The sequence below is a fragment of the Manis javanica genome, chromosome 17 (genome assembly GCF_040802235.1).
Source record: "Manis javanica isolate MJ-LG chromosome 17, MJ_LKY, whole genome shotgun sequence".
Taxonomy (NCBI): Eukaryota; Metazoa; Chordata; class Mammalia; order Pholidota; family Manidae; genus Manis; species Manis javanica.
Window position 1 is genome coordinate 825,473 of NC_133172.1, and position 14,268 is coordinate 839,740.

General features: G+C 42.8%; 1 protein-coding gene across 1 annotated transcript; it reads right to left on the bottom strand.

Moving 5' to 3' along the window:
- Window positions 1–1,960: 1,960 nt before the first annotated feature.
- ZSCAN4 (zinc finger and SCAN domain containing 4) lies at window positions 1,961–4,183 on the bottom strand. The gene is made up of 3 exons (XM_036992974.2): window positions 3,723–4,183; window positions 2,920–3,085; window positions 1,961–2,831 (listed from the first exon to the last, which is right to left on the bottom strand). The coding sequence occupies exons 1-3, from the start codon at window positions 4,116–4,118 to the stop codon at window positions 2,074–2,076; spliced, it is 1,320 nt and encodes a 439-aa protein (XP_036848869.2). The 5' UTR covers window positions 4,119–4,183; the 3' UTR covers window positions 1,961–2,073.
- Window positions 4,184–14,268: the final 10,085 nt, after the last annotated feature.

A 14,268-nucleotide genomic window follows, 5' to 3' on the forward strand; every position in this document is an offset into this window, starting at 1 on the left:
ATATTGTGGGTATGTGTGCTGGCATATGACTCAGCAACACAAAAGGCGAATGACTGATAGATGGCTCAACATGGGTGAGCCACAAGGAAATAAGAATGAGGGAAAGCCGCCATCAAAAACAACTAAAAAGAGTGTTAAGGATTAATACTTAGTCTATAGGCACAGACCTGATCATCTACATTTGCTCTCTTACAGCACTAAATTATGTTTTCTACCTTTATCTTGTATCTGCCTACCACTTCAGCATTTTATTAAAAATAATAATAATAAGGGAGAAATGTGGGATTCACATATAAATCAAGTATAAAAATCAAACGAATAATCATATCTGACTTGATTGTTTATAGTTCATGATGTGTGATCAAAACCGAAAGTTTCTGTGATGACTGCCCTTGTACTGTTCACCATGTAAGAACTTATTCACTATGTAAGACCTTGTTCACCATGTAAGAACTTGTTCGTTATGCTTCAGAAGATTAGAGATTGTTGAGATACAGGCGTGGGGTTGATTAATGACTGTGCATTGAGTCCCCTATACAGAATTTTACTGTTGTTAACAACCATTTGATCAATAAATATGAGAGATGCCCTCTCAAAAATGAAATAAAATAAAATAAAATAAAACAAATCCTAATATTAAAAAAAGAAAGTGTGCTAAAAGAAGACACGATGTCCCAAATGGAGTCACTTATGTTAAGACCCCACATAAGCAAACCAAGACTAAAGACTAACCTAACTAGAGTTTCAACATCCCCTTTCCCCCAGGAATGTAACCTTTAACCCATCAACATGGGACTTCGGGGTCAGTACTAGGAAATTGACATACAGGCCACTTTCATACTCCTTACGAGGCAACCTTGGCTAAAGCAACGTACCGTTTGCTAATGATTCCCTTCCCCTCCTCCCTCTCTGCCTTTAAAAACCTTTCCTTTTCTGCAGCTCCATGGGTCTCCTTTCTGTTCGCTAGATGGGACACTGCTCCATTCATGACCACTGAGTAAATCGGTTTGATCTTTTAAATGATTCAGTTGAATTCTCGTTGTTTAACAACTGTATAATCCATTTACATGAAGTTCTAGTGCAAACAATGCAGAAGTATAATTGTAAAATCGAGAACAGTATCTACTTGGGAGGGTAGGTACAAAAGGACATGAAGGAATGTACTTAATGGTGATGAATATGTTCCATCTCATGACTGATACTCCCGTGCATAATCACCATTACATATTTTAATGGATTCATTTTAAAAATAGAAGGGAATATCTTAAAAAGGAAATTGTGTCCACTACTGTTAGTGGTGAGCCAACTCCACGTGGAATAAGTAGATGTCACCTGCAAATATAAGCCCAGTGGCTTTGGTTCCACCCTGCATGGGGGCCCTCTCCTCTCCACACGAGCAGAAACTCCCCAAACAGGCTAGTTGGGGGCTAAGACCAGAACCTCCATCTCAGTTGAGTTGGACAGCAGGTTCAACCTGCCTCATGGAGCTCTTTCCAAAAAAAAGCCTTTTCCCGCACCAAGAAGGCTGTGTAAGAATGTTTATAGTAGCAGAACACCGAGAGATGGCCCAGAAAGATGATGGGTCAATGGGCTTCTCCAGTGGGAAGCATCGTTCACGGCCTGACAGGTGCCTCTTCAATGGAGGCAGTAAGAAAAGCAGGGAAATGTCACAATTACCCCACATTTTTAGGTGCCTGTGGTGGCACTAAAGTATGTGGACAGAGGGTGGGGAGCTGGTGGGGAAAGCCTCACCAGACCTCTGTGAGCTGGTGTTTGGGTCCTGGGGTTGAAACGCAGTCTTCTCATGGGGGGCATGTTCCCAGGCTTCAGGGAATAAACACCAACACTACACATTCATTCGTTCAACATATTTTTATTGGTCATTTGAAATTTGTCAGCCACTATTCTAGGCACTTGAGATACTTCAGGGAACGAAACGGACAAATTCCCTGCTCTCCTTAAACTTACATTTTAGCGGGAGTGACAAATAGAAAATATAATCAGGAAATTATAAAGTATGTTCTAAATAGAGTGGTGTGAAAATACACACAGTCGCATACACACTTATAAACATCACATGGGGCCTGTAGCCGAGGAGGCTTCTGGTGTGGAAGAAACACCTCTGAAGGCGGTTTTCTGGTGAGCCCGCAGGTGGCGGTGGTAGGTGGATGACTGGCGGTAGCTTTTCCGGCAAAGGGGACACGTGTAGGGCTTCTCTCCCGTGTGGATTCTCTCGTGAGCCTGGAGGTTGGTTTTGTGGTTGAAGGACCTTTCACACGTGCTGCACACGAAAGGCTTCTCTCCGGCATGAATCCTCTGATGCTGGCGTAGGTCTGACGTCTGGAAGAAGCCTTTGCCACACTTGGCACAAATAAATGTCCTCTCATTACTGTGTCTTCTCTGATGGGCTTTTAGCTGAGATAAACACCTAAACATCCTGGGACACTCTTCACATCTGTATGATTTGGGGGCCCTGTGGAATTTTTCTTGCTGTCCCCCACGTGTGGAGTTTCCCTCGATGCCCTGATTGTTAGGAACAGGCTCAGGGGAGGCCTGGTCTGGCCTGGGAAGAAAGCCTGGTCCCGCCTCCATCAGGACATCCTGAGAAGAAGGCCCAGTCAGGGCCCATTCCTGGGCCCTGGAGGTGCCTGGACCTGCCCGTGCAGAGCTCAGTGGATTCTTCAAAGAAACAGCCTGCTCTTCAGGCCTAGGACCGTGCTCTCCCTGGATCATGAGTAGGGAAGGCGTTTCGTTGCCCTGACTCGCAATACTGCCATTTACTTGACAAATTTTCAAAGAAATGTTGCCACCATTTTCCTTGTCTTCATCTCCTGTAGAAATGAAGTGACTCAATGAAGCTGTACCCCAAAAGGGACCCACACAGAACATCCCTCAGGCACCTGCGCTCCCCTGACCCACCTGGTCCTGTTTCCAGGGAAGCCTCCTGGGGAGGCCAGGAGGGTGTCCCCATGTCGTCTCCTCTTGGGGTTCCTGTGGACAACTGTTTCATGAAATGAACAATGACTTCTCTTAAGGGCATATTCTCAGAAAAGAGGGCTTCCTGTCCCTGCATATGGACGTGCACCTGTAAAAAAGAAGCTCAGTCACTGTCAATATATGGGTCTGATGAGTGACAGAAGCCTTTGTGGAAAACCTGCCCCATCAGGCTTCCCCCAGGCCCCTGCCCTGCCCGCTCCCACACCCCCCAGGTCCTCTACTGCCCTTAAATTCACGGTAATTCTTCCTGACATGTCTTTGCTAATTAAAAAAAAATACCCAAATACTAACTAAGGCCTTTTGAAGGAAGAAACAGCTTGTGTTAAGGCATTTCTGCTCATTCTTGAGCTTTCTGTCAATTTCTTAGTGGGCCCTCCTACCATCTCACTGGCTAAGATCAATGAATGTGATGGCTTCTATGTGCCCTGCTGAATAATGCCTATAAAACTTGTGCTTTCGGGTGTGTGGGGGACTTGGTGAAGGGGGGAGCCTAGTAAACATAATGTTCTTCATGTAATTGTAGACTAATGATAAGAACAACAACAAAAAAACATCTTGTGCTTTCATTCTTACTTAGTTAGGATGGCTAAGATTCTCCTTGGTGAGAAGTAATGACTCCTTCCACAATGACTCTTCTTTCTCTACTTCTAGGCGACTCCCAACAGGCTGTACTCGTTCCTATACCCCTCGGCCCCTCACCCAAAAGGTCAGAACCCTCTACTCACTAAGCCAAGCGGCTTCATACCATCATCGGTCAAATCTTCCATGAATTTCTCCAAATTTCTGCCACTTGAATTCCATTTCTCTCTCAACATGGACCTGTCGCTGCAATGGCCACTGATCATAAACTGTTCCAAGGCCAAACAAGAAATAATTTGGTCCTTGCTGTGTTTCTCTGGCTGTAGCCATGCATGAAACAACTTATAGAGTCTTTGCAGCTCCTGCCTTGCGCATGAGTTACTGCTGTTTTGCAACAAGCCGAGCTGAGGGCTTGGGAAGTCGGAGATCCCTTCTCCTTCCAGGATGTCAGGTCCTTGGCTGGGTTTAAGCTCTGGGTTTTCTGACTGAGAATCACTCCTGGATGGTTCACCTTGAAATGAAATTCTGAGATCTAAAGCCATTCTTAATAAGAATTCTCAGAGATTCAACTTCAGGGATTCAGTCTCTGATGACTTGTTTCTCTGAGGATCTGTTTCAACAACTGGTAGATGCTTAACAACTGCAAGCTAGAAACAGAAGATGCAGATAACTAATTACAGCACTGGCATAATTAAAAACAAAAAGACATTTAAGAAAGAAACAATTCTAATCTTACACAAACTCTCAGGGCATTAAAAAAAGTTGGAACACTCACCTTTTAGTTGATGAGTTCAGCAAATCCTTGATAAAATCTTACAAGAACAGTACATTAAAGAAAAGCACTACAGATTAATATGTCTCACAAACACAGATGTAAAAGTTGGAAGAAAAATATTTGCAAATCAAATCCTGTCACATATCACATATCACAATAAGTGGGGTTAATTTGTAAATGAAAAGGTGGGCTAAAATGAAAAAAAATCAGTGTAACTTACCACATCAATACACTACAGAAAAACACAATACCATCTCTGTAAATACATGAAAAATTTTAATAAAAGTCAGTGCTCAGTACTGAAAAAGACATTTAGTAACTAGGAATAAAGAGAATTTCCTTGATGTCATCAAGTATAAAAACACAACAAAAATTATCCTTAAAAGTTACCCCCTTAAGTTGACAGATGGATGCCCAGTGTCAACTCCATGCAGTATTGGACTGCTCGGGAACCAGCAAAAAAGTCAAGGAATATATCAAATATTATTTATACATGTCCTAATATTTAAGGAACATCTCAAATGTTCTTCAAATATCAGACTAGATGAATTTTCACAAGATGACTGATAGAAGGCCAATTTACTAAAGTCAGTTGGATTGTATAATACAAGCAGCTGAAAATTTAAATTTAAAAACTTTACCACTTACAGTAGCATTGAACATCAAATATCTCAGAAAAAATCCAGTGAAACTGTGCAAGCCCTCTATGCAAATATACAAGTTATTTTGATGTATAGTTGATATACAGTATTATATTGGCTTCAGGTGTACAACATAGTGACTAAAAATTACGTATGCTACACAATGCTCATGGTGGCAAGTGTGGTTACCATTTATCACCATACAAAGGTATCACAATACTACCAACTGCATTCCCTACACTCTACTTGTCATCCCAGTGACTTATTTATCTTATAACTGGAAGTTTGTGCCTCTATCCCCTGCACCTGTTTCACCAATAACCCTTTTACCTCCCCTATGGCAAGCACTAGCTTTTCTCTGTATTTATGAGTCCATTCATTTTATTTTTTTAGATTATACATATAAGTGAAATCATATGGTATTTGTCTTTCTCTATCTGACTTATTTCACTGAGCATAATTCCCTCTAGGTCCACCTATATTGTTTCAAACAGCAAGATCTCATTCTTTTTATGGCTGAGCAATATTCCCTTGCATATATGTACCATATCTTCTTTATCCATTCATCTATCAATAGCCACTTGGATTGCTTCCATATCTTGGCTATAATATGATAAACATAAGGGAACATATATCCTTTTGAATTAGTGGTTTTGTTTTCTTCATGTAAATATCCAGAAGTGAATTACTGGGTCACGTGGTAGTTCTATTTTTAATATTTTGAGGAACCTCCATACTGTTTTCTATAGTGGCTGCACCAACAAAAACACACAATATTAATAAGTATCATATATGCAAAGGATAGCTATATTCATGGATTGGAAGACTTGTTATTATGGAAAATGTCAATTCTCCATAGTTGCTTTATAATTTCAGTGTTATCCAACTGAAAATCCAGAAAGTGCATGTGTGTGAGAAAAAAATAAGGTGTCTAATTATTAGAGAATATTAGGACCTGAATTTTATTAAACATTTAGAGAAGACCTGACACCCATCCTCCTTAAAGTTTTCCAAAAAGTTGAAGAGGGAATACTCCCAAACTCATTCTATGAAGCCATCATAACTCTTAATACCAAAAGGCAAAGACACCACAAAAAAAGAAAATTACAGACCAATATCCCTGATAAACACAGATTCAAAAATACTCAACAAAATATTATCAAAGCAAATTCAAAAATACATACAAATATCATCCATCCTAAACAAGCAATATTTATTCCAGGGATGCAAGGACGGTACAATATTTGAAAATCCATCAACATCATCCACCATATCAACAAAAAGGACAAAAACCACATGATCATCTCCATAGATGCTGAAAAAGCATTCGACAAAATTCAACATCCATTCATGATAAAAACTCTCAACAAAATAGGTATAGAGGGCAAGTACCTCAACATAATAAAGGTCATATATGAAAAACCCACAGCCAACATTATACTTAACAGTGAGAAGCTGAAAGCTTTTCCTCTAAGATTGGGAATAAGACAGGGATGCCCACTCTCCCCACTTTTATTCAACATAGTACTGGAGGTCCTAGCCATGGCAATCAGACAAGACAAAGAAATAAAAGTCATCCATATAGGCAAGGAAGAAGTCAAACTGTCCCTGTTTGCAGATGACATGGTATTATACATAAAAAACCCTAAATAATCCACTCCAAAACTACTAGATCTAATATCTGAATTCAGCAAAGTCGCAGGATGCAAAATTAATACACAAAAATCTGTTGCATTCCTATACACTAACGATGATCTAGCAGAAAGCCAGGAAAACAATTCCATTCACAATTGCATCAAAAATAATAAAACACCTAGGAATAAACCTAACCAAGGAAGTGAAAGACCTACACCCTGAAAACTACAAGACACTCTTAAGAGAAATTAAAGAGGACACTAATAAATGGAAATTCATCCCATGCTCTTGGCTAGGAAGAATTAATATTGTCAAAATGGCCATCCTGCCTAAAGCAATCTACAGATTCAATGCAATCCCTTATCAAAATACCAACAGCCTTCTTCAATGAACTAGAGCAAATAGTTCTAAAATTCATATGGAACCACAAAAAACCCTAAATAGCCAAAGCAATCCTGATCCCCAATTTCAAGCTCTACTACAAAGTCACAGTAATCAAGATAATTTGGTACTGACACAGAACAGACCCACAGACCAATGGAACAGACTAGAGAGCCCACATATAAACCCAAGCATATGTGGTCAATTAATATACCATAAAGGAGCCATGGATATACAATGGGGAAATGACAGCCTCTTCAACAGGTGCTGTTGGCAAAACTGGACAGCTACATGTAAGAGAAGGAAACTGGATCACTGTCTAACCCCATACACAAAAGTAAACTTGAAATGGATCAAAGACTTGAATGTAAGTCATGAAACCATAAAACTCTTACAAGAAAACGTAGGCAAAAATCTCTTGAATATAAACATAAGCAACTTTTTCCTGAACACATCTCTTTGGGCAAGGGAAACAAAGTCAAAAATGAACACACGGGACTAATCAAACTAAAAGGCTTCTGTACAGCAAAGGACACAATCAGCAGAACAAAAAGGCATCCTACAGTATGGGAGAATATATTCATAAATGACATATCTGACAAGGGGTTAACATCCAAAATATAAAAAGCGCTCACACGCCTCAACACCCAAGAAGCAAATAACCCGATTAACAAATGGGCAGAGGATATGAACAGACACTTCTCCAAAGAAGAAATTCAGATGGCCAACAGGCACATGAAAAGATGGTCCACATCACTAATTATCAGGGAAATGCAAATTAAAGCCACAATGAGATATCACCTCACACCAGTTAGGATGACCAACACCCAAAAGACAAGGAACAACAACTGTTGGCGAGTATGTGGAGAAAGGGGAACCCTCCTACACTGCTGGTGGGAATGTAAATTAGTTCAATCATTGTGGAAAGCACTATGGAAATTCCTCAAAAAACTCAAAATTGAAATACCATTTGACTCGGGAATTCCACTCCTAGGAATTTACCCAAAGAAAACAAGAACCCAGACTCAGAAAGATATATGCACCTCTGTGTTTTCTGCAGCACCATTTACAATAGCCAAGATATGGAAGCAACCTAAGCGTCCATCAGTAGATGAATGGATAAAGAAGATGTGGTACATATACAAAACGGAATATTATTCAGCCATTAGAAGGAAACAAATCCTACCATTTGCAACAACATGGATGGAGCTAGAGGGAATTATGCTCAGTGAAATAAGCAGGTGGAGAAAGACAAGAACCAAATGATTTCATTCATTTGTGAAGAATAACAATAAAACAAAACTGAAGGAACTAAACAGCAGACTCGCAGACTCCAAGGGACTAGGGGTTACCACAGGAAAAGGGTGTGGGGAGGGTGGGTGGGGACGGAGGGAGAAGGAGATTGAGAGGCATTATGATTAGCACATATAATGAAGGGGAGGCATGGGGAAGGCACTATAGCCCAGAGAAGATGATTGGTGACTCTAACATCTTACTGAGCTGATGGACAGTGACTGCAATGGTATGTTGAGGGGTGACTTGATAATATGGGTGAATGTTGTAATCTCAGTGTTGCTCATGTGAAACCTTCATAAGATTGTATATCAATGATACCTTAATAAAGAAAAAGATACGAAAAAAATGTAAATAGCCACATGTGGCCAGTGGATACCAAAAAAAAAAAAATAAGGTATTTAGAAGACCATGTGGGAGAATGTTTATGAACCTACAGTAGGAAACATTTTTAATGTAGCAGGAAAACATAACTTTAACACAACACAGAACTCAGCAAAAGGAAAAGATTGATATACTGGACTACATTAAAATGAGAACTACTACTCATCAAAAAAATCATTTGTTCATTAGAAAGATGAAGAACATATACGTAAAGGTATTTTCAGTAAGTATGCAAGACATAGAATGAGTCTAAAAAGAACTTCATATCAACTAAACAGATGACTGGTTAATAGGAAAATGGTCAGAAGTACTTGTTAAAAGCAATCTTAATAAACAAATGGATGGAGGTTCAGTCTCATTAATCATCCCAGAAATGCAAAATAAAACTATAATAACATAGTACAAAAAACCTGCTGTAATGACTACAATCAAAAAGGCGGACTGCGGGCATGGGTCAGAGCACCTGGAAGTTGAACGGTTGACTGGTACCTAGTAAATCTGTATTAATGTCTTCCCTGTGATTCATCAGTTTTGTCCACTGATATATACTCAACAGAAAAATGTATTCATGTGTATCAAACACATATACAAAAGTGTTTGTATCATGATGATTTACAATATTCCCAAGCTCTTACTAATTTAAATGTCCAGCATTGAATGTCCAAATTAGTGAACTTATTATATAGAGGCATATTTGATGGCAATCAAAATGAATGAACTGCTTCAGGCAACACAGATTAACCACAAATCATAATGTTGAATAACATAATCGAAAAACCAAAAAATACACTTTATTTATGTCAATTTATGTTATTTTACAAGAATAGAAATATTATAAATATTACCTAGGATGGTGGTTACTTTTGGAAACAGCAGTAGATACTGGGATAGATACATGCACGGAGGGCTCCATTAAAGGACCCTTTTCCAGTTTTCCTGGGACTAAATAGAGTTTGTGGGAGGCCGTCCTTTCAGGTTTTTCTGTTTTTTTTTGTACTTCCCTTTTTAACTGGTAATATTCTACCTTTGGATTTTGGAGGTAGTTAACACAGGCAGGTCCCTCAAAAAAATCCATTAACCTTTAAACTTTCATTTTTTTGCTTCTGTATATGCTTTACACTTCAATAAAAATATTCAATTTTAAATATTAAGTGAATTCTTAATGTGTAATTGGACATGATACAATTGAATGAAAGTAATATACATATTGCTGTCAGTTATTATATAAGAAAACATACTTTTACACAAAGTTGAGGATAAGATGAATGAAATGAAAAAGACAGGCTGGAATCCACCCAAACGATCTCATCCTGTTAGAAACTGCTACACCGGACAGACATCTGCCAGCCGCCCCCACCTACACCCATTAGGGCAGTCCTGGGATACATTCCCTGGGAAATCTTCCCTTTCCTTTCACCTTTAGTTTTTTTTTCTTATCAATGATTATCCTTCCCTGTGAAAAACATTTGTTCTTGCTTCACTGCTTTTATCAAAGTTACAATTTTATGTTGATTTGTTTCTACTTCCTGTGCTTTTCCACTTGAGTCTAGGGTCCAGCAGAGGTGAACTGAAATCTGCATTGTTCAATATTGATTTCTGACTGCAAATCACATTACCTGAGCAACCATGAGGCACGCCATTTGGGATGCTGAATGGATAAAATACTTAAGCCATTTTTTTTATATCATTGCTCTATTTTTGTGTCCTCCCATTTTATATATATACTTAATACTTCAAAGGTTTGTATTTTTTAAAAAAGGCAAGTTTCATGCCACAAAACAAGAAAATGTGAGTTTGGCAGGGGGTCGGGAGGATTGACTGAGCACACAAAGACCTAGTCAGTTTCTACTAGTTGATGTCATATCATGCTTTGTGTCAAGCTCACCTGGCTGGCTGATGAGTAGCCACCCTGATCTCATCAGTTAATGAGGAAAAGATGACTCTGGAGAATCTTATGGGAAAAAAATTGAAGCATTTTTGCCTTTCCCTAATCCATTTATTACAAAGCTTCCAGTCAACCTTTATGAAATACTGATCTTCTCTCATTCCACTGGACTCTGCACAGCTCCCTCTTGCCCTCAGGAAAAACCTAAATCCTTTCCTGGTCGCGCAAGACCTTGCCTGGGCCTGCTCTCAGCCCCCAGCCCTATCTTGGGCTTGCGGTTGGTTCTCTATATCCAGGTACACTGCTTCCAATTTTTTCCCTTTTTTCTGCAGATCCCATGCCTTCTGGGTGTCCCCACAAGTTCTCTTTCTGGGCTAACTCAGGCACAGACCACGTGGTCACACCTGCACACACATGTGCTCACTCCCACAGACACAGTACAGAGCATTATTATGGCTCAGACCTTGGAACTCAAAACCAGACTACTGTATTAAAGTTCTTATCACAAGAAAAAAAAAGTTATGTGGTGACAGATGTTAACTGGACTTATTGTGTTGACGATTTTGGAATATATACAATATAGACTAGTTATGTCGTATACCTGAAACTCATACGAAGTTTTATGTCAATTATATCTCAATAAAAAACCAACAAAACAATACAACCGTCCCTCCCCAGACTCCTGGGGTTCTTAATCTGGAGTCTGACATTTACAAGATGCGTGATCTCAGGCACATGTCTGAGTCCCAGGGGCCTCTGCTCTCTAATTAGACACCCAGCCCCCAGCGTTGCCACCAGGGCTAAAGGAGTTACTATGCGGAGTGTTTGCTGGCACACGGTGAGCGTTCAGTAGTAGCCTGTTGAGTGGACGCCCACCCTTTAGACTGCAGCCCCTGCCCTTTCATCCCCATATGCCATGAGCCAACGCTTTCCTAAGATGTAACGAAAATCAATTACTCGAAAAATAAGATCAACAAGACAACAGAGCCATACAAGAAGACTTTCCCAGAAGAGGTATCCTTGAATCAGGCCGGGTTTTAAAGTTAGAGCAGTTGATAGACCCCCCCAAGCCTGAGAGATCCTCATCTGTACACGGAATGTCCTCGCTGTCCCTGGGCCCACGTACCTATGCACACCCACCCACCCACACGCAGAAACTGGAGATATTCCTTCCGTGCTGGAAACTCCCCTCGTCAAGAAGGCTGAAGTCAAACTGGGTGAGCCTGGGCCGAGGGCTGGGCGGCTGGGCGGCTCGCCGCTGCTCCGGGCTCCTCCGCGGCGCCTGCCCAGGGTCCCGCCCGCTTACAGGGTCGGGGGTCGGTGACGCATTTACAGGCGTGATCGAATGAAACCCGCCTGCCGAGGGACTCCCGGAGGGGCTTTGCGTCCAGACCCGCCCGCCGCGCCTGTCACCGGACACCCCGGGGGCCACAGGGGCGACCGAGTTCCTGCAGCGAGACGGGGCGACCACGCGCGGGACACGCGCACCGGCGTCGGGGCCCGAGTTCCCGCCCAGCTCTATGCGAGCGAGCCGGTGCCCCGCGGCGGGCCCTCCCCGGTCCCCGGGCGTGGGGCTCGCAAGCCTGGCGGGCACGAGGCCCTGGCTGCGTGGGGCCGGCCCGGGGTCCCGGAGGGGCGTCCGGCGCAGCCGAGAGCCGGCGGGGCCGCGGAGACCGCTCCGGGAACAAGTCCGGGGAGAAGAAATCCCGGGGCACAGCACCTCGAAAAACCGAAGTGTAAACCCCGGTTATTGCTTACGGAGTGCGGTCCGGCCCGTCCTCCGGCTCCAGCAGGAGCGAACCCGGCCCCCGCCCCACCCCTCGGGTTCACATGCGCCCTCGTTGCCCAGGTAATTACCCACCGACACGCAGATAGCTTCTCTCCACCCCCGAGGAATGGGGCAAATGCTCCAACGCCGGGCGAGGTGTTCTGGAAATGTTACCACTTTCCTCGCGCGCCGGCGGGAGCGAGCACGTGTGGCCGGGGGCGGGGCGGGGGCAGCGCCCGCTGCGGGTCTGCGGCCGGCGGGCTCGTCTGCAGCCAGAGCCCCGCCCCCGCCCGCGCCGCCCCCGCCGCCGGCAGCCCCCGCCGGGCGTCGCGCAGCGGGCTGGCACAGCCGGGCATCGGCTCTGTGCCCACTTGAAATGGATGCTCCAGGGGTGAGAGGCCATCGTGGCGACAGCTGTTGTGGCAGCCGCATGCAGGGCAGGATCAGATGAGTCAGAGGAGGGTTTATGGAGTAGAAACCTCCAGACAGCTTCAGGGCCCGGCAGAGGCGGTGATCTTGCAAAGGCTGCTGACGACACCCTAAAATCGCGATAGAGAATTAGAGGTTAGAAGGACACGCAGATGACAGCAACCCCGTGCTTTGGGGTCCTGTTCCAAGAACACAAGGGGAAGTCGAGGCCATCTCAGACTTGTCCAGATGAGCCCAAAGCTGGGGTGCGGGGGAGTTAGCGAGAAGCGCTTTCATCAGCACCCGCGGGGCCTCCGGACAGCCACTTCTTTCCCGTGTTGTTTGCAGTCCGCGGTGCTAGGTAATGATACCGGAGCCAGACGGTCTGAGGAGCAGTTAGCGGGCGGCCACCACGTGCCCGCGCGTTCTGCACACTTTTGGACGACAGCTCGGGAGGTGAACCTGGCCAAGCGAAGATGCAGACAGTGGCCCAGGTGTGGCAGGAGCTGGGTGCCCTTCCCTGTCTCCTTCTTTTCATGTTCATTGCATCTGCCCTGCACACAGCCTGAACCTGGCCTTTCCTTCATATGCACATGAGACAGAGCAACTCACTCAGGACAAGAAATTAGATATGGAAGAAGTATGGCAACTTCACAAAAATCATAATAAATAACATATACCATCTGGATAAAGTGATGGAGGAGGTAAAGCACAAAGACATTAAAATAAGCAGATAAAATAAGTAGACAGGAAGGAGAATGCTACAGGATCAAGATATACTAAAAAATATTGGGAAAATATTGCCCATGGAAAACTTTTTGACTGAACAGAATAAATAGGAATCGAATCACTGTGTTGTATACTCAAACCCAATATAATATTTATTGTATGTTAACTATACTTACATATCTATAAGAACAAACAGGATGGAGAGATATAAAAATAAGTGAGGGATGCTGGTTAGGTTGTGGAGAAAGGGGAACCCTCCTACACTGCTGGTGGGAACGTAAATTAGTTCAACCATTGTGGAAAGCAGTTTGGAGGTTTCTCAAAATGCTCAAAATAGACTTACCATTTGACCCAGGAATTCCACTTCTAGGAATTTACCCTAAGGATGCAGCAATCAAGTTTGAAAAAGACAGATGCACCCCTATGTTTATCGCTGCACTATTTACAATAGCCAAGAAATGGAAGCAACCTAAGTGTCCATCAGTAGATGAATGGATAAAGAAGATGTGGTACATATACACAATGGAATATTACTCAGCCATAAGAAAACAAATCCTACCATTTGCAACAACATGGATGGAGCTAGAGGGTATTATGCTCAGTGAAATAAGCCAAGTGGAGAAAGACAAGCACCAAATGATTTCACTCATCTGTGGAGTATAAGAACAAAGGAAAAACTGATTGAACAGAACAGCAGCAGAATCACAGAACCCAAGAATGGACTAACAGTTACCAAAGGGAAAGAGACGGGAGAATGGGAGGGTGGGAAGGGAGGGATAAGAGCGGGGAAGAA

Excerpts from the sequence above, each read along its gene's own strand:
- ZSCAN4 (XM_036992974.2), bottom strand. The coding sequence starts at position 4,118 with ATGGCTTTAGATCTCAGAATTTCATTTCAAGGTGAACCATCCAGGAGT. Across the intron at positions 3,086-3,722 it reads GTATGAAGCCGCTTGGCTTA|GTGCACGTCCATATGCAGGG; the intron begins GTGAGTAGAGGG and ends TCTTTTTTACAG. Across the intron at positions 2,832-2,919 it reads TTCCCTGGAAACAGGACCAG|GAGATGAAGACAAGGAAAAT; the intron begins GTGGGTCAGGGG and ends TCATTTCTACAG.